General features: G+C 47.6%; 1 protein-coding gene across 7 annotated transcripts in view; it reads left to right on the plus strand.

The window, feature by feature from the left end:
* sick (sickie) overlaps positions 1-24,019 on the plus strand; it is a 1,048,559-nt gene that overhangs the window by 788,615 nt on the left and 235,925 nt on the right. For all 7 annotated transcript variants that reach the window (XM_070523275.1, XM_070523272.1, XM_070523274.1 and 4 more), the window contains 2 exons: positions 21,119-21,260; positions 23,293-23,576. In XM_070523275.1, coding sequence (XP_070379376.1) covers positions 21,119-21,260; positions 23,293-23,576 — 426 coding nt within the window. The remainder of the gene's footprint in view (positions 1-21,118; positions 21,261-23,292; positions 23,577-24,019) is intronic.

Raw genomic sequence — 24,019 nt, forward strand, 5'->3', positions numbered from 1 at the left:
AGGGGAAGAGCTGAGTTTTGCTGACAAGCCCAAACCATGTGGTAGGTGTCAGCCACCTCCCCACAGTATTGGCACTTGCCAGTGAAGGAACAATCGAAATGTTTCAAGATTGCCGGGCACAATAAAGTGTTAGTGAAAAGTCGAATCAAGATCCGTTCATTAGCCTTGCCAAGCCCTTTTGCAGGAGTTGGGTATTGGCGATGCCTATCTTTGTAAAATGTCGTGATATCTTTGAATGTTACAAGATAAATGCCTTCGGATTCCAGGTACTCACGGTCTAACTGGGACGCCCGGTATATGAGTGCTCGGGCCGCCGTGTTCGCGGCTTCATTCCCTGCTAGGCCCTGGTGGCTCGGAGTCCAGACCAGACAATGGGGAGTAGGATCAATTCCCCCGTTGCTGTAGTTCGCCAATATTCGTTCGGCTAGTGGGGTGATCCAGCCAGCTTCATAATTTCGACAAGCCCCGCGCGAGTCGGTTATGATATATTGAGACCGCGGGTCAGAGGCAGCCAGGGCAATAGCTACTTCTTCTGCATGTGTTGAGCCCGAGGCTTTGAAAGTGAGCCCATCTACTTGCTTTTCCTCGTGAATGACCGCTGCCGTATACCACCCCCCGCGGCATGGACCGGCCACATCCACGTAGAAGACTCCGCGTTTGTTGCCGTAGTGGCGTTGCAAGGCGTCCGCCCTCGCCTGGCGACGACCACTGTGGTCTTCCCTATTCATTTTTGTGGGGAGGGGTCGAACTCTGATGGCGCGTCTCCAGAGTTCGGGCACTCGGACCCGCTCCTGAATGTGAAAGGTGTGATTCAAGTGGAGCCGGTCCAACAAATGCCGTCCCGAGTTTGTCTGAGCTAGACGTGTGTACTGGCTGGTAAGGTGGGCTTCCTTGAGCTCCTGAAAGGTGTTCACCACTCCCAAAGCGAGAAGTCTCGCGTTCGAAGTTGTGACAGGGAGGTCAAGGGCCCTCTTCATCACTTTGCGGAGGATGACTTCGAGTTTGGCTTCATCATGTTTCCGCAGATAGAGATACGGGACCGAATATAGAATTCGGCTTGTTACGAAAGCATGAGCTAGCCGCACAGCGTCCCTGCTTCGTAATCCCCCTCTCTTGTTGGACACACGCCGGACCATTCGGCCCACTTGGTCCCCAACCTTGCGGAGCTTTTCTAGTGTTGTGTCGACTCTTCTTTGATTGTGGATAAAGAGTCCGAGAATTCTGAGTTCCTTGGCCTCGTGTATGGGACCACTAGCCAAAAAGAGATGTATTTGTGTAGTGTCCTTAGGTGTTGGTCTAAGGTGCACAAATTCTGATTTGTTTGGTGCACACTGAAGTCCACAGCGCTCTGCGTAGCGATCCACTACGTGGGCGGCTGCTTGCAGGTTTTCCTCTATATGCCCTATGTTTCCCTCTGTGGCCCAGATGGTGATATCGTCGGCGTACAGCGCATACCGTACGCCTTCAATACCGTTTAGCTGGGCCGGGAGATGCACCATCGCAAGGTTAAATAGCAGCGGGGAAAGCACAGCGCCTTGTGGCGTCCCCCTGGTGCCCATTTCGTAGGGTCCATATTCAGTGTCTTGGATTTTGACGAGTGCGGCTCGATCCGTCAAGAAATCCTTGATATAATTAAATGTGTTTTTGCCACAGTGGGTCTCACGGAGGTGTTCTAAGATAATGCTGTGTTTAACGTTGTCGAAAGCTCCCTTTAGATCTAAGGCCAGGACAACTTTGTCGTTGTGAGGGTGCTCCGTTGGCTGTAATATGTCGTGATTGAGTTGTAATAATATGTCTTGTGCCGACTTGTGTGGGCGGAAGCCGAACATGGTGTCTGCAAAAGTGTTACGCTTTTCCAAATATTCGGAGAGCCTATCTCGCACCATCGTCTCCATTAGTTTGCCCACACACGATGTGAGCGAGATAGGTCTCAGGTTGTCCGTATTAATTTCCTTTCCTGCTTTAGGAATGAAGGTGACAAGGGATGTTTTCCAATCGAGGGGTATGGGAGTCTCCCCTTTCCATATGGCATTAATGTAGTCAAGAAGGGCTTCATACGCGCGATCAGGGAGGTTGGCCAGCAGCTTCACTGTGACCTTGTCCCGACCGGGCGCAGTGCCTCTCTTCATTTTGGCTAAGGCTGCCTTGAGGTCGTAGAGTTCGAACGACTGATCCATCTCTGGATTATCTCGGCCTGCATAGAGATATTCCTGACCTCGAGGGTCCTGCTTGGTGCAGAGATACTTGTCCCTTAAGGTTTCTGCCAGTTGTGCTGTTGTGCCCTGGAAATTGTGTAAAGCACGTTGTAGGTGTTTCTGTGTTTCTCCTCGAGATTGAGCGGGATCAATCAAGCTGCGGAAGAGCTTCCATGTATTCTTCCCTGACATTTGTCCGGCTGCCGTGTTGCAGCGATCAACCCAGTTGGAATCAGCTAATTGAGAGGCATACTCGGCAGCCCGCTGGGTCAGGTCTATTATACGTATTTTCAGTCTTTTGTTGTGTTTTTGTCGCTTCCATCTTTTCGTGAGACTGCGGCGAGCTTCCCAGAGATGGAGTAAATGATTATCCACCGCTGGACAGTCCTCCGCAATCTGTATGCTTTTCACATGTTTCTTGAGTGTTGTCATAAGATTTTGAGCCCACGAGCTGTACCCTTCCTCGAGAAGACTGGCCTGCGGCAGGGACTTACGGAAAGCAGTCCAGTCCGGCAATTTCGCTTGAGTTATTTGCCTTTTTAAGGGCCGGGTATGAATTAAAGTGTTAAGAATGCAGTGATCGCTTCCTAGCGTGTCTCCGGTGTTGTGCCACTCAACGTGTTGTATATGTTTGGAAAGCGTGAGATCGGGACAAGTGTCCCGAGTCACGGAGTTTCCAACACGTGTTGGTTGTGCTGGGTCGGTCTGAAGGGTTATGCCTAGCGTGGAGATGAGCTCCGCGAGCTTCCTACCGCGCACCTCCTCCTTCCTGTAACCCCACACCTTACTTGGAGCATTGAAGTCGCCCAAAATAAGTAAGGGGTCCCGACCAGCTATCTTCAGTGCCCGGGTGAAGATGTCTGCAAAAGTGATATGTTTTAGCTTGGGCGGACAATATATGTTAAGGATGTGTACTTGTGGGTCAGAGCGTCGCAGAGGTAACACTGTGACCATGGTGTACGAATAAGTTGTCTGTAGGTCGAGGTCTACCTCTTGTGCGGTGTACGCTTTGTGTACAAGGATGCAAGTAGATGGATCTCGCTGAAATGCATTGTACCCTGAAATTTTAGCTGAGGCCCCTGGTTCCTGTAGAGCCACGATGGCTGCTAGAGGTTGCAATGTTTCTAAGTAGAGACGAAAATGAGCGCGTTTAGTCCGATTCTTGAAGCCCCTACAATTCCATTGTACGATTGACAGTGGTTCCTGTCTTGATTTAGCTTGCCTTTTTCTAGATCCCTGCGCCATGATTAGCATTAGTAGATTCTGGCTGGCTATGAATAACCATGCCGGCACTCTGTATGGTATCCAATGAATCAGCAAATTCTTCATGTTCCTCGTCCTCCGTTACGCGGAGGAATTTGCTCGGACGCCCGGCCTCTCTAATGGGACCGGTGCGGCGGAAGAGTCTTGGGTTACTTTGGATCCATGTTTTGATGTTTTGAGTCACCTGCTGCGTGACTATTGTGGCTATTTGCTGTGTTTGCAGTTGAATGGCAGACTGGACTGGCTCACTGATTAGGTTTGGGAGTTGAGCCACTTGCCCCGTTAAGGCCTTCATTTGCTGCTCCAGGGCGGTAACCCGGACTTCTATGTTGTTAGTAGGCGACGCGCTTGCCGACTTTACAGTGCTGCCCGAGCACACAGGTGCAGAACCCCCCTCGTCATCCATGGGTCCTCCCGGAATCGGACTGTTCGTCCTGGCATTTTCCAGTGCATGAATTTTGCTAGCTAGCTGCGCGTTTTGTCTCCTGAGAGCTTCTAGCTCTTTCCGCATCTCGAGTTCAATTGGGGAAGATTGGGAGGAGGGAGAGGAGGAATGAGAGGCGACTCCCGCCCAGTTGCTCACCTGTTTTGAAGGGTTACCAAGAGGGGGAAAATCCCCTGCTTTGAAGGAAGGCGGCTGCGTCCCGGTCTCGGATTGTACAGCATTTTGCGTCTTCTGCTCCTTCTGTCCCAGTGGTGCTTGTCCGGACTTGCCTGTCTTCTTTTGTTGTGGTGGTTCTTGTAGTCCTCCCCGTTGCTGCCGCGTTGATGGCGTTGCCGCTCCTCTTGCTGGGGTCGTTGATCCCGGCTGCTTATGTTTCCGGAATTTTTCTACGCACTCTGCGGATCCAGTGAGGTGGGCTCCTCCGCAGATCATGCAGGATGGTGCGCACTCGTGTTCTGCAAGTCCGTCCGTTGTGGAGCCGGCTTGTTTGCCACAGAAGCCGCATCTTCCTTCCTCTGGGTGGGGGCAGTTATGCACATAGTGGCCCACCGTGCCGCATCTGTAGCACGCGGGTATGGTCTTCTTATACTCCCTTACCGGAACGCATTCATAATTGTATTGTATGTAACGGGGGAGTCTTCGGCCTTCAAAGGTTACCACCGCCACGTTAGTAGTTCCCAATTTTCGGACAAAGGCGATCTCGCCCTCCCTCCAGTAAAGCTTGGGCTTGAGAGAGGCGGAGGTTTCATCCTCGCGGACGTTGATCACCCCCTTGCATACCTCTCCATTCAGCTTCAGATGACCGCGGAAGGGATAGGAGCGTTCCCCTACCTGCAGGTCGAAATCTTTGATCAGCTTGTCAGCTATCGGTGTTGTCTGGGTTCCGCACACGATAACGTTCTGTTCCCATACGGGCCACACATTGAGATCCCCGGCGGCTACTTCACCCACGTATTGGGCCACCGCCGATCCCACGTCACCATGCTTGAAGGCCATCTTCAGGTCCAGGGTGCCTTGGGGCTTTAGCACCACGATTAGGTCCTCGGAACGGAGTCTGGGTGTCTGTTTCGGGCGCCAGTTGCGAGCCGTCTTCATTTGCAGCAGTGGCGCAGCGCGAGCACCGTCCGTATTCCCAGCGCGGAGGGAATTCCCCGCTGCCGTTGACGTCGGCGACGCCGCGCCAACGCAGCTTTTGGTAGCCATGTTCGCTTGTTGCTTGCGTTGCCGCAGGCGTACAAGTGCTTGAAGACACTCACTTTCAGTGGGCATGATGTCCTCATCTCTGGGTTTGTGCTCGATTGCGGTCCAATTCATGGATGTTGGGTCGTACCCGGTGATCTTCTGCGTCGCCATGTCCGGAGAACCTCCGACGCTGGCTGCGCCGAGCTTAGCTCTCGTTAGGGTCAGCACAACCGCGGCATGATGCGATCTTCAGATTGACGTAAGAGCGCTGAAAATTGGTCCACCTGCTTCAGGTTGGTGTCTGCAGGATCCTTGCGATGTTCGGCGTCGGATAAGACCAAGATTTTCGGCGTGCCGTGTGTTGGCCCGCGGTTCCAGTCTAAAATCGACGGAGCCGATGCGTCGCACGTCCGACCTCACCTGAATGAAGAAGCGCAAGCGAACAAGTGCACTTTTACGCGAGCTTAACTTTCTTCTTACATTTTTTTTAGTCATTGATGTTTGCTTGGGCAGTCATAGTCGTTTCATGCTTTTTTGTTATCCTAGTAACCGTGCATACAGCACTGAAAGGTCGGGAGAGCACTCACCGCTGTGGGCTGCCGTCGTTATCCACGGCACAGTGAGTGAGTGAGTGAGTGAGTGAGTGAGTGAGTGAGTGAGTGAGTGAGTGAGTGAGTGAGTGAGTGAGTGAGTGAGTGAGTGAGTGAGTGAGTGAGTGAGTGAGTGAGTGAGTTAGTTAGTTAGTTAGTTAGTTAGTTAGTTAGTTAGTTAGTTAGTTAGTTAGTTAGTTAGTTAGTTAGTTAGTCTGTGTGCGTATGTGCGTGTGTTTGTGCGTGTGTGTGCGTTTGTGCGTGACATCGGTAGTTGGCACATGCCTAAAATAATCAATCAGTTCATTATTTCACGCTTCAACTTAGTCGTGCTACAACACTGTAACTCACCCGCCGTGGTTGCTCAGTGGCTATGGTGTTGGGCTCCTGAGCGCGAGGTCGCGGGATTGAATCCCGGCCACGGCGGCCGCATTTCGATGGGTGCGAAATGCGAAAACACCCGTGTACTTAGATTTAGGTGCACGTTAAAGAACCCCAGGTGGTCGAAATTTCCGGAGTCCTCCACTACGGCGTGCCTCATAATCAGAAAGTGGTTTTGGCGCGTTAAACCCAATAATTTTATGAACGCTGTAGCTGGAAAAGGTATCTACTGCTAAGTTGAAGCGCGATTTAATCAACTAATTGATTATTTTGATTACAGTGTGAAATGAAGACACAGAACTATGCAAACAGAAGGATAAGATATACAAAAGATAGGGACACTTGTTTAATGGCCACCATTTCGATTCACCGTACAACCTTACCCGTCTGTATTATTGGAAGGCGGGATACAGGTGCTATTGCAGTTGGAGCTCTGGTGTCTGTCGCATTGTTTTTCCAAAATACTGTTGTGATTGAAAGACAAAGTTTACGTTCTGATTCTGATTGTCGCCAAAGGGCACAAAAATAAGTAAAAGAAGAGAGAGAGAGAGAGAGATGAAGAGGACAGACAGGGAGGTTAACCAGATATTTGTCTCCGGTTTGCTACCCTACACTGGGGTTGGGAGATAGGGGTTAGAAAGATGGCAGAGAGGAAAAGGTTAAAAAATGCACACAGTGACACACACACACACACATGAAAGGCGTTCCAGTTAAAGACGTTCACAAAGGCCGGTAGATCACAAGAAGCGCAGTAGCGCTTGCACGGCCTCTTTCTGTGGCGTTAGCTCCTGTCGATGGTGTAGAATTCCTCCTTCCGATAATGGTCGCTCGTCCAGCTGGTCGAGTTCGTGGCGAAGGGATTTCCTCTGTGGACTGTACTGCGCGCAGTCGCATAGAATATGGCCAATCGATTCTTCATGGCCAAAGTGGCCACAGGTTGCGGTGTCGGCCATCCGTATACGGAACGCACAGGCTTTGGTAAAAGCAACGCCGAACCACAGTCGATACAAAAGCGTGGCGTCTCCAGGGCGAATCTTTAATGGGGCTGGAAGGCTTAATGCGGGATAAAATGAAAGCTGACTGCTGCTTTCGTCGCTACCGAACAGCGAAAACTACAAATCTCGTCTTGTAAGGGATCTGCTGTTGAGCCACGTGAGTACACGTAAAGTCAAAAGAAAGGAACGGACTTCTTGAAAGTTATGCACCTTTTCGATCATCTCACTCTGCGATGTCGCCCTTGTGCCGAGCACCTTCTGCGTTCTTCTCCGCTTCTGTCAGTGTTGTGCATGCTTTTTGTTGTATGTTTCTGTTTCATATTATTGCAGAACCAGAAAGTTGTCGGGAAACGCTGTTGTCACCGGCGTGATATATTTCATTTTGTCACGTCATTTGATAACCGTAAAGATGGGGTACATTCCACTCTGCGTTACATTTGCGGTTCCAGTGTGTCGCTGCGGAACATAAATCATGCTCTGGAGAGAACGACCGCACCGTGAACAAGTTCATATTCAGTAGAATCCAAGTGGCACTCCATCGCTTCGAAAGGTCACGCTTCACCTGGGCGCATGCCACAAAGTAGTAGTGCCTACGAAATATCAAATGGCTCCTTACCGAGTTTGGGCATGGCGTCGTGCGGAGATCACGTGGTGACTATTGTGTCTGTAAAGAAACGCTATCGTACGCCGCGGAAGCAGCTTAACATTCAAATGCAAGCTCGCAAACCCTTATTCTCAAAGGTGACCTCGCAGCCTCGGCCCACTGCGTATAATGTGTCTCGCCTGCAGAGCGCAGATGAAACTAGTAGCGATGCGAATGGCGCGGGAATTTGCGTGAGGCGCAGAGCTCGCAGAAGCGCGCCACACCAAATACGCGGCGGAGCATTAGAGAAAAAAAATACTAGTATAAAAGAAAGGGAAAGAAGGAGGTGAGGGTTATGAACTGAGTGCTCAGCACCGATTAGGGAAAGGGGGCGAATGCCGTTAGAGGGCGCTGGTCAAGGATAGGGGGGAGAGGCTCCCTGGTGGGGAGAGGTTATAACTTGCCTTCTCTCACTATTGCCTCGAAACGTTTCATTTACCTCTAACTCGGCTATTGATAAGCCATTTCTTAAAATGTTTGCAGCAGAATTCTCCCTAGACAGGACATTACAGCTTCCATACCGTAACTCGCCAGGCCTCGTGAGGGGGCCCCTTAAAGGACAACCACGCGGAACCTACTTCCCATGCTCATTCGTCCGGCTATTCGAGTCTTCCTTCTTTAATATTTCTTATTCGCTTTTCTTTGTGTGTGTGTGTGTGTGTGTGTGTGTGTGTGTGTGTGTGTGTCTGTGTGTGTGTGTGTGTGTGTGTGTGTGTGTGTGTGTGTGTGTGTGTGTGTGTGTGTGTGCGTGCGTGTGTGCGCGTGTGTGTGTGTGTGTGTGTGTGTGTGTGTGTGTGTGCGCGCGGCAAAATCGTGCGCGAAAAATTGTTGCCGGTGTAAATGCATATGGATAGTACGCAGTTCCTCCGAAAAAAAAATCCTGGTTCACGCGGAACTTGAAATATACTCGGCGTGTAAAACGAGAACACATTTGAGACTGCAGCTATAGCAGTTGGCCATACGCTGACGGCATTTTGTTTATTCGTGCACCTTAGTTTTGCTATTGTCCGAAGTGGTCGTGGTGCATACGTCTATAGTAGGGGATTGACTGTGAAGCAGTTTTGTTTTAGCTCGACTTTTCTCCTATTCTTCGTACCGCCTGATTACTGGCTTATCCCCAGTTTCGCGTCAACGCCATTGTCATAAACGAACAATGATGAACAGGACAGGAAAAAAAAATGGCGAGGACTCCGTAGCTCCAATAAGGTTGTTCGCGCGTTTTCGCGAATGTTCTGCAGCACGTTTACAGCCCTACAAAGCGTCACTCTTAGTCCGCGTATTAACGCGCTAGCTGTTACTGGTACAGTTCCTATGGTACAGTTCTTTTTATCGTTTTATTTAGCAGAGAAACGCAATTCTTTGCTGCAGAGAGATATAGAGGGATAATACTTACGAAAGAGAGGAAGATCGGAAACTTAAATGAACAAGCATCCGGTTCACTACCCTATCCAGGGAAAGGGGAATGAAAAGATGCGAAAGCGAGACCAACAGAAGATTTTTCCGAGCACGTTTGTGCGCAAGGAAAGTCTATACTCGCCGCGGAAAATGCGTTCACACCTGTGGCCCGACAAGCCCGCGTCCCTCGTCTTCGTTTCGGCAGCGCGCTGCCCATATATGAGCCGCAAAGCTCGCAGCGACCGACACGCGAGGCCAGCCGCGGCCCGAGAAGGGCAAATAGCGCGCGCTTTCATCGCAGCGGGAACGATGTTTCACCGCGGCTCCTCGGTTCGAGCGGCAGAGGAACGCGGGGTTTGTTTGCCTTGCGGTATATACTCGCTCCTCGGGAGGAAGAATATTAGGGCCGCGTGTGTAAACAGGCGCGGTTCGAGCGCCTCCCCGGGAGCCACCACGCACGCTGGCTCCTCGCATATAGCCGTGTGTGGACGACGACGACGCCCGTGTGTTCCCTGCGAAGGGCGTTCGCCTGCAATGCCCCCGCGTGTATACGTCGCGCGGCGCCGTTGGCTTTCGACGCATGCGGGGCAAAACGACGTCCGAAGGCGTGGCGCAACGACAGTGCTATAGCGACGCGGGAGTTCTTGCGACACGGCTCAGCGCTCGTACGCTTGAGGTCGTGTAGGAGAATGGATTTGCCTTTTTTGTGTGTTTATGCATATAACCGATTGCATTAGGAGCAGCGTATAAATGTCCGAGTGACGTCGTCTCGTTTCTCACTCGTCCAACGAAGGCAGCGATGTGAAATTTCTGGGTTCTCGTGAGAAGTTTTCTTTTTCTTGGGGGTCTACGTCCTCGAGCGGCACGTGATGCTTGCGTCCGTGTAGTGTGGGACGTTTAAGTATTGCGCGGTGTGTAAATGTGCGCCCTAGCGACCGCTCACGCGGAAATGCCTCTGTAAGGCGAAAAGACCTCTCAGTGTGTCTTAGTGGACACAAAGGACATTTTTATTTCTGAACAACAGCGAATGTCAAAGGCTTTGCTTTTACTGATTGCGGGAGCCGGTAGCCGTTGCATAGTTGGCAACGCCTCACAGCTGCCGTGTTATGGACATCACCAATTTTCAGAGGTCCCTGTATGCCCGTGCAAACAACAGCTTTCACACGGCCTTAACGCAACTACCCTGTTATTTTGCGTGTGTTGCGAGTGTTCACACGTTATTTTAACAAAATAACGAATTCTCAGTCATCTAGTATACCAAGTTAAAAAGCAATCAAACTTCAGAATGTGTAGCTCTTTAGAAGTGTAAAACAAACACTCATTGTAACAAATGTCACTCATCCTAGTATAAGTAGCAGCATATTGTAGTGCGTAACACTCGGCACATTGTCATAGCAACATCTTACAATACATGTCACTTGCGATGAACACACACACATGCGCTCATAATAAAAAAGAAAGCTGAGATTGATTATCTACTTCACATAGATTGTCCCAACAGAACGTAAACAAAAGGGAGCATGCTATCAGGAGCTTCTAATGAACAATTACTGCAACAGATAAGGGATAAATCTACTAACGTTAATGCATTGGCTTTCATGCTTATTTAAAAAGAACAGTGTATGACAAATAAAGAACTGCATCTCGTAGCCAGTTCGTCTTCGCGGGATCAGCCATTGATACTGCCACATGTCCTGGTGTCATAATCCATATTGAATTGGCAATAACATTCAAGAAACTTTTGTTACAGTCTGTCTTGCACTGAATTATGACATGATAACAGTGATATTCCGGTAAGGAAACTGTAACCGGGAATAATGTAAAAGAAAAGTACACGAGTTGCAATAAGTTCTGCCGAAATCCGCAAGGAGGACGAAGCTTTATGAAAAGGGAAAAAAATCACAGAATTAAATTCTGAGGTCTTACGTGCCAACACAGGCGATTTGATTATGAGCCGCGCTGTAGTGAGAGTTGAGCTTTAATTTTGACCACTTCGGGGGTCATTTAATCTGCACCCAATGCACGGCACAGGAGCGTTTTTCGCATTCCGACGCAATCGCAATGCAGTCGGGACCGAAACCTCGACATCGGCGTCACAGCGCGGCAGCCACTAAGGTATCGCGGGGGCTGAAGAGGGGAAAAAAGAAAGAAAGTATCGTCTAATCAAAAGTAGCTCGAACGTATACAATTGGAACTTATGCGGGTTAGTTTGAAAGAAAGTTTCAGCAGTTGAAAAAAATACCTTCGCGGTATGCAATGGCTACCCAAGGTATGTGCAGCCAAGCCTACTATCCTCTGATTAGGACAAATTTTTTCTTGAACTGTGAAACGTCATCTCGGAGAAGCCCGCGCGAGTTTTCCACTGTATCCTTTTTTTTTTCTATTCTAGAATATACGACAATCGTTCGCCTTCGCGAAGGCTGTACACACAGCACACGGAAGCGGCGAAGCTCTTCACTGCAGTTGTCACAAGCAGGGCATGAAGCGCTCGGCGCTCGTCTTTTATTTCCCTGCGTGCCAAGACCTCTTTGCACGTTGGCAAAGGAGATGGGACGCGCACAAAACGAGTGCATGCGGGCAAATCGCGAGGACAGAATGTAGTCCACCGTATGCACAGGGAGAAGTGCAGAACACCCCGAAACGCGAAAGAAGGAAAATAGAACAAGAAAAACAACACACATGCACGCATATCCAACGCATTGTTGGAATAAACACGACGCAAATTTCGTTTCGAACTTAGAAATGTAGTAGCAGTAGGCGGGTGACACTAGCACAGCCTCGCCGCCCGCAGCTGTTAGCTGCCTGCGTCACGGGGGCGAAGACGACGTGCGATGATGCTTTTCCAACGTAAGAATGCCGACGAGAGGTGTCTTGTGGAATGGCCAAGAATGGGCCCGTATCCGAGTGGCACACACACCCTGCTACACAGACTATGAACTCGATCAGATACCAGCAGCCAGCAGTGGGTTGCGTATTTGCGTAGCTGTCTGTGCATATCCGCAAATATATGCGGCGAGGAAATGACGAAAGGCGAACCACGAGGAAGAGGCAACGAAGGTTTGGCTTCAAAAGGGAACGGGAATTGCGATGGATGGAAAACAACGGGAGGAGCGGAGGGACTTGCGTACGAAAATAGTCGCGTCGACAGAATTGCGGGTTTCGTGGGTTGCGGGGAAAACGCCGTCACCGCGCACTGAAAGGGGGCTTGTCATCTCAAGCTGCGCGATCGCAGGGCCACAGCACGGTGAGAGGATGCCGGGCGCTTTAAGCATTGTTTGCGAATCGTTTGGAGAGCTTCCTTGCAGAAATGCAGGCGCTCTGCAAAACATGCAGCGGAAAGGGAATAATAATAATAATAATAATAATAATAATAATAATAATAATAATAATAATAATAATAATAATAATAATAATAATAATAATAATAATAATGACGATGATCATGATGACGATGATGATCATGATGATGATGATGAGGAGGAGTAGGAGGAGGATGACGACGATGATTATGAAGTTACAGGGGATTGTTTCTCATATCCAATTGAGCAGGGTAAAAAAACAAACAGAACCCAATATCTGCTTGGGGGTTGGAAAAAAATGAATTCGTGGATAGCCAGTCTGGAACTAAAAAATTACTCGTCAACATTGGTAGACAACACGCGAAGGCAGGCAGGGTGTCCTCGTTCTGTTAATGAGCTGGTGATAGAAAACGTGAAAATGGCACTAATTTGGTTCGCTCCTTCTCATTTTTAAGGAAGTAGGTGTCGTTGCAAGCATTTGCAGGCTTCTCCAATTTGGTCACGGCAAGCGTTTTCCAGCTATAGTGCCCTTGAAAGCGAGAACAAAAGCAATAATTTGTTCCAGCCTTCGTATAGCGATTTCGATCAGCCGCGGTTCCTTGACATGCATCCAGTGTTCGGCACGGGGCGCTTCCGCATTCGGCCCTCGTCAGAATGCGGCGGCCTGAAATGGAACTTGGCGCTAAGAAACGGAGCAACTCTCTGAGCCACGTTACACTAGGAAAATGTGGCACCCGTAGCGTAGTAAATGCACACGGCAATTGCCAGCCTGCGGGGACCCCTCGCTAAATGCGGCCTGTCGCGACCCGATATACACCGCGACCGACACGCCCTTCGCCCGGACAGAAGCCCTGGCCCTTTTCGCGCCGAGTGCTTCCCGAACAATTAGCGCTTGAGGCTCGGTTGGGGTCGATGCGCGACGTTCTTTTTTTTTTCCTCCCCCGCTGGCCCTTTCCTGGGACACTCGCGTCGGCCAAAATAACGGGTGCGCGCGCGAGCGCGTGCCTTAATTTCCTCCGGCACCCGGTAACCGCATGGCCTCCAGTCGTCCCGTACATCGGCGCCGGTGATAATCTCGCGTACCACAGGGCAGGCCGTGCTTGCCGCCTGTACTCCGTGTCCCGCGGCCCTCCGGCGTCATTATCGGTTTGGCCCGCTCGGGTCCAGGCGCGTAATTGGGAATCAGTGCTTCCCGCCCGTGTTGGGCCCGCCCTTCTGCGCGCGACTCCGTCTGCTCCTCGGAGACGCGCATGCGTCTGCGCGCATGTTCGTGCACGGGCTGGCGACCCGATGTGCCTCCGCCGAATACGGGACCCGCTCGGTGCCTAGCTACAAGGCGGTCGCGTGATCTCGTGCTGTTACTCACTGCTGCCTGGTGCACCCGACTTTGCGTTGAGTGGTGCGTATATCTGCGGGTCGAGGTTCTCGATCGCGTTTCGGACGAGACTACTGCGCGCTGGCTCGTTCCAAAGTGGCTTGCTACTTGCGTCCATTCCTTCCTCTCTTCGTTATTTACTCTTCTTTGTGACATTTATTTCGCTCGCTTCGGTGGTCGTCCGCCGCTATACACGCGATCTGCTGTACACGACGACACAGCGTGTATACCGTGGTTCGGGAGACGGTGGTCGCGCCGGTCGCATTTATAAATAACAGGGGCGTACTCAGTGGGGTTTTGTGCGTGAGGGGTCACCAATGGAAAAAAAGACCCATGCGATGAAGTTTCGCGTGCACGTTAATAACGCCTTCGGGCGATCCCGAAAAAGTCCACCCGCCTTCCCCCTACGCGGTGCCTCATAATTGATATCCTTATATGCGTAGCGAGCCACACCGGCCGAGGTTCAGCTGAATAGCTGCTGGAGCGTTCCGAATTTACGCAGTGTCGCGCGAAAAAACAAAATCAGTCTTACAACTACTAATGAGTTATATGCGATAACCACGTGAATAAATGGCGGCCGGCTTTCTGCTGTAGACATAAGGGACTGTTCTGATAGTTGTAAGTCAGATTTCGGTCGTGTTGACCGCTTCGTGTTGTCCCTTTGTTCAAGCCCCCGTTTTCTTCCGGTAACTTCCCAAATCATGAATAACCAACTGGCCTGCAGCGCACCCACATTCTGCTATGTTGGGTTATTGATTTGCCACAGACTGTGCAGCTACCATTTTAAGACCAGCTCATGCCTTCTTCACGACACACTGTACTGGACTCACGGCTTTTGGGTATGCCGCATCGTATTCGGCACGTATACCAGCAGTGCGCCTCCCGGTTGTCATCATTACTTTTCCTCCCGGCTCCGTTTTCTCAATGCACAGTAGAAGGCTAGAGTAAGCTACAGATCAGGCCAACATGCCCACCTTTCTGTAAATATAAATAATATGTCCCACTCGCACTTAAATGACTAACAGTGGCGGAACAAGGGGTGTCGCTGTGGCCAACGCATCGACGAAGGAATTTGTTCTCGTCAGTGACCTACCGAAGACAAGTCCCTTTGTCGAAATGTTGGCTTCAGCGACATTCCTTGCCGCGACTACTGTTCCTCATAATCAACCCTTCATGTGCCTGTTAACTTCTGTTTTGCTTTGGACCTATTCCATTCAGGTGCATGTTAAAGAACCCCCGAGTGTTCAAATGTAAGTAAGTAAGTAAGTAAGTTTATTTTTCCAGGTTCAACTGGAGGGTTTTCTGGCAAAAAGCTCCATGAGCAGCTTGACTATGTCCAGAAAACCCCTACAAGCAGTAGCACACGAGTGGTACAGAAATCAGACACACATACAATAGTTACAGTCAATAAAGAGAATACATTCACCAGTTATACATACAGAGTGCAACAATCTATTGCAAAAAAAATTAAACAATAAAATTGAAAATAGAGACGCTCAAATGGTCATACAAATGTTCAAAGTGAAATAGGAATAATCAAGCAAAGCAAAAAGAACATAAAAATCACATTTCAACAAAATATTTCCGCAGCTCAGCTTTAGTATATCCTATTGTGTGTTTATATGTGTTAAGAACATGGGGCAGGTTGTAAGACAACATTTGTAATTTATAGTTAGTACGAAAACGTGGTATATTCCAAGTATTAATAGTTCTTGTGTGTATGTTAGCATGACGCATGTCCAAAGAAGCTAGACTCGAATAAAAATTGGCAATGGATGCCGTCGAAAAATACATTTTTTGTAACAACTTAAAGTGATACAAATGGTTGACCCGGACAATGTTGTGTTTCAAAAGCATACTTGGAGGTAGTTGTATTATCAATATTGGCGATTATTCGAACAATTTTTTTTTTGCAGTACGAGAATCTTATTTATGTTAGTTTTGGTCATTGTGGCCCATACTAAATTGCAATAGTTAAGGTGAGAAAAGAAAAGTGCGTAATAAACTTGTAATTTACATTTTAAAGGTAAAGTTTCACGACATCACGATAGAACCCCGCAGACGGAAGAGAGTTTCTTGCAGACAAAGTCAGTATGGGCATCCCAGTTTAAATAGCAGGAAAAATGTACTCCAAGTATTTTGTGCACTTCAACTATTTCTATCTGGTGATCTTCAAAGTGAAGCATGCAATGCGGTACTATCGGTTTGTTTCTTGCGCGAAATATTATAGCCTTGGACTTTGTAGGATTAATTCTTAATTTATTCATCCTTGACCACTTAGACAATTTAATCAGTAGGTCATTACATTTCACCATTAAATCATTAAGGTTAGGGCCTGAAAGAAGTAGTGTGCTATCATCCGCGTATATTACAAAATCAATGGAAGTATCTATGCTTACAATATCATTTATGTACGTATTGAATAATAGGGGTCCCAATATGCTCCCTTGTGGGACACCACAATTGATAGGCAAAAGAGATGAAAATTCATTATCTAAAGACACCGACTGGCTTCTGTTTTCGAGATATCCTTCAAGCAATGTGAGTGGTTTACCACGGATTCCGTACATTTGAAGTTTGTTAACAAGAATCGTGTGATTTAAGCAGTCGAAAGCTTTACTAAAATCAAGGAAAAGGCCCACCGTATACAAATTCTTATTAATATTATTCAAAATTATTTCCTTCATTGTTAATAACGCTGTTTCTGTAGATTTACCAGTTCTGAAACCAAATTGTGACTCAGATATTACTTTATGTTTGTCAAAAAACTTACTTAGTCTTGAAGAAATGACTTTTTCCAGACATTTGGAAAACACAGGGAGTACTGAAATCGGTCTATAATTTGTTGGTACGTTTTGGTCGCCCCCTTTAAAAATTACTGATACTTTTGCAGTTTTCATTGCGTTGGGAAAAACTCCGCACTCAAATGCAAGATTGTAGATGTGTGAAATCAAGGGACAAATTATGGGTAGCACATATTTCAATGGTTTAATCTGCATACTGTTGATATCTAAGGCTTTACTGTTACTAATTCCCATGTACACGTTATAAACTTCATTTGCATCAGTAGGCTCGAGAAATATAGTGTCACTAAGCTGGCTAGGATAAGTGGTGATTGTATTGTCGCTGAGGTCTTGAGATGAAACGTTATTAAGAAAATGCTTGTTAAAGTATTCTGCTCGTGCCCTCCCTTTTATTTTGTTGCCATTTACTAGCATAGATTTTGTGACAGATTTATTCGCACGGCGACCTAGGACATCGTTTAAAACTTTCCACGCAATATCTGATCTCCTTGAATTGACGTTACAAGAGAGCTCCTTCGCTTTCCGTAGCTCACAGTTTAATCGGTTTCTGAACTTTTTAAAGTGAAGGAGTGTATCCTCTGCACGTGTTCGAAGGAACGTTTGATAGAGACGATTTTTTTCCTTTATCATTTTGAAAAGTTCTTTTGTTATCCATGGTTTTCTTATCTTTTTCGTATTTTTCGTGTACGTTTCGAGCGGAAAGTGCTTGGAATAGAAACGAAGGAAATGGTGAAAAAAAAGGTCGTACGCGTCATTGACATCACTTTTCTGAAGCACACAGGACCAGTCGAAGTTCATAATGTCGTGCTTAAACGCTTCCAAAGAGGCATCAGTTATGCGCTGCACAGTAACAGATTCTTTAACAGTATTTCGCTTAGCATGCTCATGCCGAAAAACGACGAACACCGGACAGTGATCGCTCACGTCAGAAGCAATTGTACCAGCAGAGAGCACACTCTTTTCAATGTTCGTAATTATTAGATCTAGCGCCGACGCAGTAGCGCATGTGACACGTGTTGCTGTTTCTATTAAGTTGACAAAACCACAGGAGAGAATCTTCATGTTGAAATCATGTACAATAGCGTTATGGTCTAGAATATTAATATTAAAATCACCACTGCACAAAAAGGAACATTTGTTTAGTGACGCATATTCTAGAATCTGGTCAAAATAATCCGTAAAATGTTTCATGTTACCATTTGGGGGGCGGTATACCACTGAAATGATTTGATTTTGATTTTGTATTGTTAGAACTTCATAATCATCGGTAAGGTCACTAAGGTTAGGCAGAATGTGGCACCTTTTGCACGCGAGAGTATAGATAGCAACACCGCCACCGCGTTTGTTAAATCTGTTAAGGAAAAACATTTCGTAACCAGGCAGCTGTAGCATCTTGCTATCAGATTGATACCACGTTTCGGTGCCTAGAGCACTGGAGCACCATCTCATCTGGAGCACCACGCTATCGCGTGCCTCATAACCAGATCGAGGTTTTGGCACTTAGGTTTTGGCACGCAGAACACCAGAGCTTAATTTAATTCCTTTCTCTCTTTGCTCCTCTCTGCAGTTGAGCCCCAGTTAGCGTTTCTGAGAAACCGCGGTGTTCGCTGCTTTGTGGAGCTAAACCTAACTAATCGTACCCACGCGTGGTTTTCTCGTATTTTATTTTTTTCGGTCTGCTTCGATGTACACGTCTCCGCCACGTTATAGAGTGTACCCTGCATAACCACGTTCCCTTCGTCGTGGCACAAACGCCTTTCGTGACTGCCTGCCGCATTTCGCAGTGCGTACACGTGCCTGTCGCATCCCCCCTCGGTCTCCTCGTCCTCCTCTCGCATCACACGCTCCGTGCCTCTCTCTCGCTTCTCCCTTTCCTCGAGCGCGTCTCGTCTCCACCGCGAGAACGGATTCCAAGGTCTCGTTCGTGTGCGCGTCGTTTTGTGCATAAAATGCGAGCTGCGTATGGCTGCTGACCCACTTATCTCCTCGCTCGCTGATGTTGCGGTCCTCTCGTCTTCCGGCAGCTCAGTTCTGCGAAGGGAAAAAAAACGAAGAGAAGATAACCGTGCCGAAAAGAAATAAATGCTAATTGCCTCGTGTGAATTTAGTGTGGGCGACAGGAACAGTTTCCCTTCCAGGGTTAGCTTGCTTAACCGTTTTATATTCTCCTTCTAAATAATAATAATAATAATAATAATAATAATAATAATAATAATAATAATAATAATATTTATTCGTGTTTGTGTTCCTGAAATACATGTCATCGCTAGAAAAGTGTTTTCTACGGCGAATATATGTGGAAAACGCTACAGAGAGTGGTAAAGCAAGTTAGTGCTCCGCGCATGCTAGCGAGCTTCTAAATAGCAGAAAAGTGTTTCACTTCACGTATAATGAGCTTCCACTCATACAATCGCTAAACGTTGGGAAGAAGGCGGCGAGGAAACATAATTGCGGCAAGCTCGCCGCATTCCAAAGAAATTCATTGAATAATTTAGTCGTTATTCTCGGTTTCTGTCGGGTGCTTATCAAAGGAAACGACAGAGCTCGGTAGCGTAGGGTTTGGCGAAGGGTAGATATGTTTCCCAACTTTCTCTTTCATTTTTTTTCTAGGGGTCTAATATGCACTATTGTCCTTTTTCTCCATAATTTATCCTAAGAGTACGTCAATGTGTGTTGTAGGATACGCCCTATCTTGGCATTCTGTTTCTTTTTTTCTCTTGCAAAATGATTATTTCCTTAGTTTATGAGGCTACTATAGAAGCAGGTCAACATAACATAGACATCTTACAAAAAAAAGCTCAACTAACAACATACAGTCGCGTGCAGGTTACGTTCGGAACTCACTGCTCGATACACTCCTCATCACCGACGAGGGGCATTCCAGCTGCACATAACACATGCAGCAACGAGAGACGAAGACTAGCAATATTTCACAGTCGCTTGTTAGCTGGAAGTGTTTTACGTATATACACACACACACACACATTGTCGGGGAGAAGCATTCCCGCGAGAGCGGCAACATCTCTTCAACCCTTGCGCCGGAAGCCTATTTTATGACGAAAGAACCGAGGCTGTTGTATAAGTGAGCCGTCGATTGGACCGCGCACCACACAGAATATTAATTCTTGTCCGACCACCTTCGATGTGGTATACATGCGTCATGCTGCGATAGTGTTGTGCACCTTTTGCGCGCATGCGTGGCAAAAAAAGGATATTTATCCCTTTCAGGCGGCAATTATTTCGGTCCATTGAAAATTTAGTTTCACCGCTTTTCTTGCATCTTCTGGATCGCCGAAAGCGTATGCTGCTTCAGAAGGGATTTGGAATTTTCAGTTCTTCGCTGAGTTTCGTCGAGTTTACAGAATGTGGACCCCGTGCGAGAACTCTCTGCAGGAAGGTCGCATATGAGAACGTCGAATCTTTCGTGCATAGGAAACTTGGAAAGCGCCAGTCCGGCTATACTTGAAGATGATGTCCGATGTGAAACATTGTGAAAAGCAACGGACGCTACGTGATGGCGTATACTGACTCTGAGAATAAACACACTAGCAGGCTACTTTCCAACTCGTTTTACTAAGACATTTTTCGGGTATTAATCAAATTCACAGCGCATGTCCAATAATGGGTGTTTCAAGGTTTGTGAGGCATGTTTTAAATAGAGAGTTTTGGCGTCTCCGGTATTCGGGCAAACATGTACGTTACTTTGCTGCTGGTGTACATTTACGGCAGCAATACGATTACGCCTCTGCCGAAAATTTAAACCGGCGGCAAAGTAAAATACAATTGCTTACTGCAACATTAGCTGTGTGTTTATCTGAGTGAGATCTTCTTTATCATGTGGCTGCACCGTGCAGGCAGTTCTAGTTTGCGCCTCCGTTCATTTGGTAAAACGCCCATTCCGCTCGCGTTTACCCGAATACAGGACACGCTTAAACTCTCGATTGACACGATTTTCATGAGTGTCTTTGCATGCGATGCAGTACGTTATAGCGCCGCACATAGCACCTGTACTAGATTTGTAAAGTTCATCCTGCTATTAAACAGTTCTAAGTATAGCGCTTGCGTTCTAACCCCTTTCCAATGTTTTTGTGTCTTTTGTCGCGCTAATTCCTCTCTTCAGCTATGCAGGCCCAACAGTTAATCCTTCTCCGTATCACTGGCCTCGTGAATCGACCGACTACCTTAAGTCGTGTCTCCCTTCCCTTGACACACTTATATAGTATTTGTTAATATTGTGCTCGACGAGGGTAACATTTATACCGTTATTCTGATGAATGTAGAAAAATTTATAAATCCTAAAGGGGGACCTCTACTATGTTTATGTTATCGTTATGTCGTCTGTATTATATCGCATTTTGACGTACTTTGTCTCGCGTCCCATTTTTCTTTATACGGAAAAGCGGATTCCATGCAGTTGCCATTGTTCCGAGCTAATCGGTTGGGAACATCTCAGCAGACTGTGAGGAAACAAAGAATCGTGAAATGCAATGGCACCAATGTCGCTCAACAATGTACTTCTTCTTTTTTTTCTTTCCGTTGCTTCTACACCAGGTCTTTCTGGCATCGCGGCCCCCAAGACATCGACGAGCTGCAACAGTTCACGGTCCGGGTCACCGCACACCGGCTCCTTCATCCCGCAGCCAAAGTCGGCAGTCGTCACAAGGGACCGCACAGCAAACAGCGATAGGTCCAGGTGAGCGAAGAGAAGCACGTTATAATAATTTAATACAGTCAATGCTAAACGGTGAGGAGCTGCTTTGCATCTGTTCTCGTCCACGATTCGGCGCTCTATCATCTATCGTAAGCTCTGTACACGTGCTTTGTCAGGCCCGACTTAGTATGATTCTGCGTCTGACTTTATGTGCCTTCCCGTGAACTTATTCCGTGTTTTCTTTTGTGCCCTCTGACTTAAGTGTAGGTATGTGACCGGACCTTGCGTTTTAGTGCGTTTTATGTAACAGCTCTAACTCGATGTCTGTAGTGTAAATATGTGAGTTGACTGTGAGAGTGAGTGCGACTTTAAAATTAAGTGCGTTTGACTTAATTGTATTAGTTCGTTGTAAGTTTGAGTGTGTTTTTGTTTGGCCTTTCCATAACGTGTGCCCTGTAATAAAATGTATTTCCATGCGAAAATAAGTAGCCGTCGCCAGTGAAAGGCGCCAACATCCCCTAAAAACATACATTTAAAAATAGTTTGTCTGTCGTCACCCCGTCTTGGGAAGCGTTTAAAGGTGACAGCGCGCACTTCCTTGGTTGCAAAGCCCCTTGAATCACGACTAATGAACGAGTGCTCTTAAGTCCTCCAAATTCATATATTTGTTGTGCTAATGCGGCACAAGCTTGGCAGAAAGCAAATCTTGGACCTGCTGCACGAATATTCGAGCCTCATCATACCTGTCGTCGCAATTAAAAAAAATAAAAATCATTGATTAAGAATATCGAACTTTTGTAGATGCTGCATCATAATATGAAAATGAGTAACTTACATCTTTACGACTGGTTAAACTAGTCATTATTCACTCGAGGCCTCCTGGTGCAAGAAAGGACACTTAATTAACAAGCAGGAATACAGAGCAATGCGTCAACCTCCTAGTTGGAGACGAGCTTTCTACCACACATTATGACATTTGTACTTAACCCCATCGAGCGCCGGGCAGATTGACACGGCTAGCTGCGACGTGTTTACCGAAATCCCCGGCGCAGCCGTGTTTCTCGTATACCTAGTAGTTTCAGCACGAAGATGATGAAAAAAGAAAGAAAGTATTGCGAAACAACAAGTACGTGGGCCCGCGTGCCCGTAATTTGATGTAGTAGTTCCTTGCTTTTCTTTTTACGCGCTCAAAGTAGTGCCCTTGCATACACAAACTAGCACTCACGCAAATGTCGGCGCCTTGGTACGCACCCCAGATCTAGGAGGCCCATGGTCAGTGCTTCCAATGTCGCTCGCTAATAACGCTAGCGAGAAGAGCAACGAGATCCTACGGGCTCAATATTTCGTCTGTAAAAACCACATGAAGAAATCAGACAATGAAGCCATAAAAAATTAATTGTTACGTTTAATTGAAATGAATAGATAATAAGGAGGAGAAAACGTGAAAGTGCGCGAAATTAGAACTTGTCGCAGCAGGGAGCCGAACCCACATCGTGCCATTACGCGGGCGTTGCTTTACCAATTAAGCTATCGGGACGGCCATTCTGCTGCCCAGTTTCTAATTATTTGTGTATGTCTACTACATCCAGACCTGCAAGTGTTGGCTAGTGCCACTTACGTCGCCTCTCTTCCTAGTGGAATTCTCGTAATATAAATTCTAGTTTTTGTGAAACAGGGCTTGCATTCACAAAAAAACCTCTTACGCTAGTATGGTTCGCACGAGGAAATTGCAACCAATCCTAAGCTTGGGCATATCATTGACAAAAGTGGTCGACAAATGGCAAGCACCTACGAGCAAAAAGCTTTAGTGAATGCAGGCCCCGTTCTCCAAGAGAATGTCACAGGCAGGGTCAGGTGTATCACACGAAACCCCGGGGATCCTATTCATAAAGCTTTTATTTCGTCAGTGCTCTTCCTCAGTGGACAGCCGCATTATCAAACGACATTTGCAACATGATTATTCGCTGCAATTTTTCCCTGCGAGCAATTCTACAGCGTAAGAGCTTTTTTGTAAGTGCCACGGCCCTGTTCTTTGCTTCCATATCGGGAAACCCTGCCGCATTCCCGGTCGCAGGCCTTCCTCGACCGCATCGTCGTCGTCCATCTCGCACCTGCCCGTGAAGAACGCTGGCGTTCCGGTGCGCCAGCAGCCGCCGGCCCAGTCCAACGGACCGGGCAACGGTCACGTGATCCCCAAGGGATCGCACATCGCCTCCGCCCACCACAACGGGGCCGTCGTCGCCAACCACAACAACGCCGTCAATCACCACGGTAGCAGCAACAGCAGCAACAACAACTCTATGCTCGACAAGTTCAAGTTCTTCAACTCCAAGGACAAGTCGCAGGACAAGAGCAAAGGTGAGCGCCGTCTCGTAATGCGCCCGCCTTCTGCTTGTCTCAGGTTGCTGTCGCACTCCCGCCATGCTTGCGCTTCAGCGTGCACTCATGCGAAGTCCGTTATATGAAGAGGATCCTTCCGAACAGTTTGAGGCACGGTTAGCGTAAACTCGGCAGTTATTCGAAGCTCCGTTTACTGTAGTCGGTGTTGGTATGGTAGGCCTATGTTTCGGCATTTTTCTTCGGAGCTTGACATGCAATGCTCACCTTCATACGCGCATTACCTTTAAAACGAAGTTTTTATTGCCTCTTACCCCTACATTAGGATGCTGCCTGCTGGTTTTGCTCCATTGACCGGTACTGGATGTAGTGCAAACCGGCACTGGATATAATGCAAACCGAAGCGGCCCGGCAGGTAACGCACGTAAGCGCGGGTGTAAGCACCAACACAAACGCGCCGTTGT

The sequence above is a fragment of the Dermacentor albipictus genome, chromosome 8, assembly GCF_038994185.2.
Source record: "Dermacentor albipictus isolate Rhodes 1998 colony chromosome 8, USDA_Dalb.pri_finalv2, whole genome shotgun sequence".
Classification (NCBI taxonomy): domain Eukaryota; kingdom Metazoa; phylum Arthropoda; class Arachnida; order Ixodida; family Ixodidae; genus Dermacentor; species Dermacentor albipictus.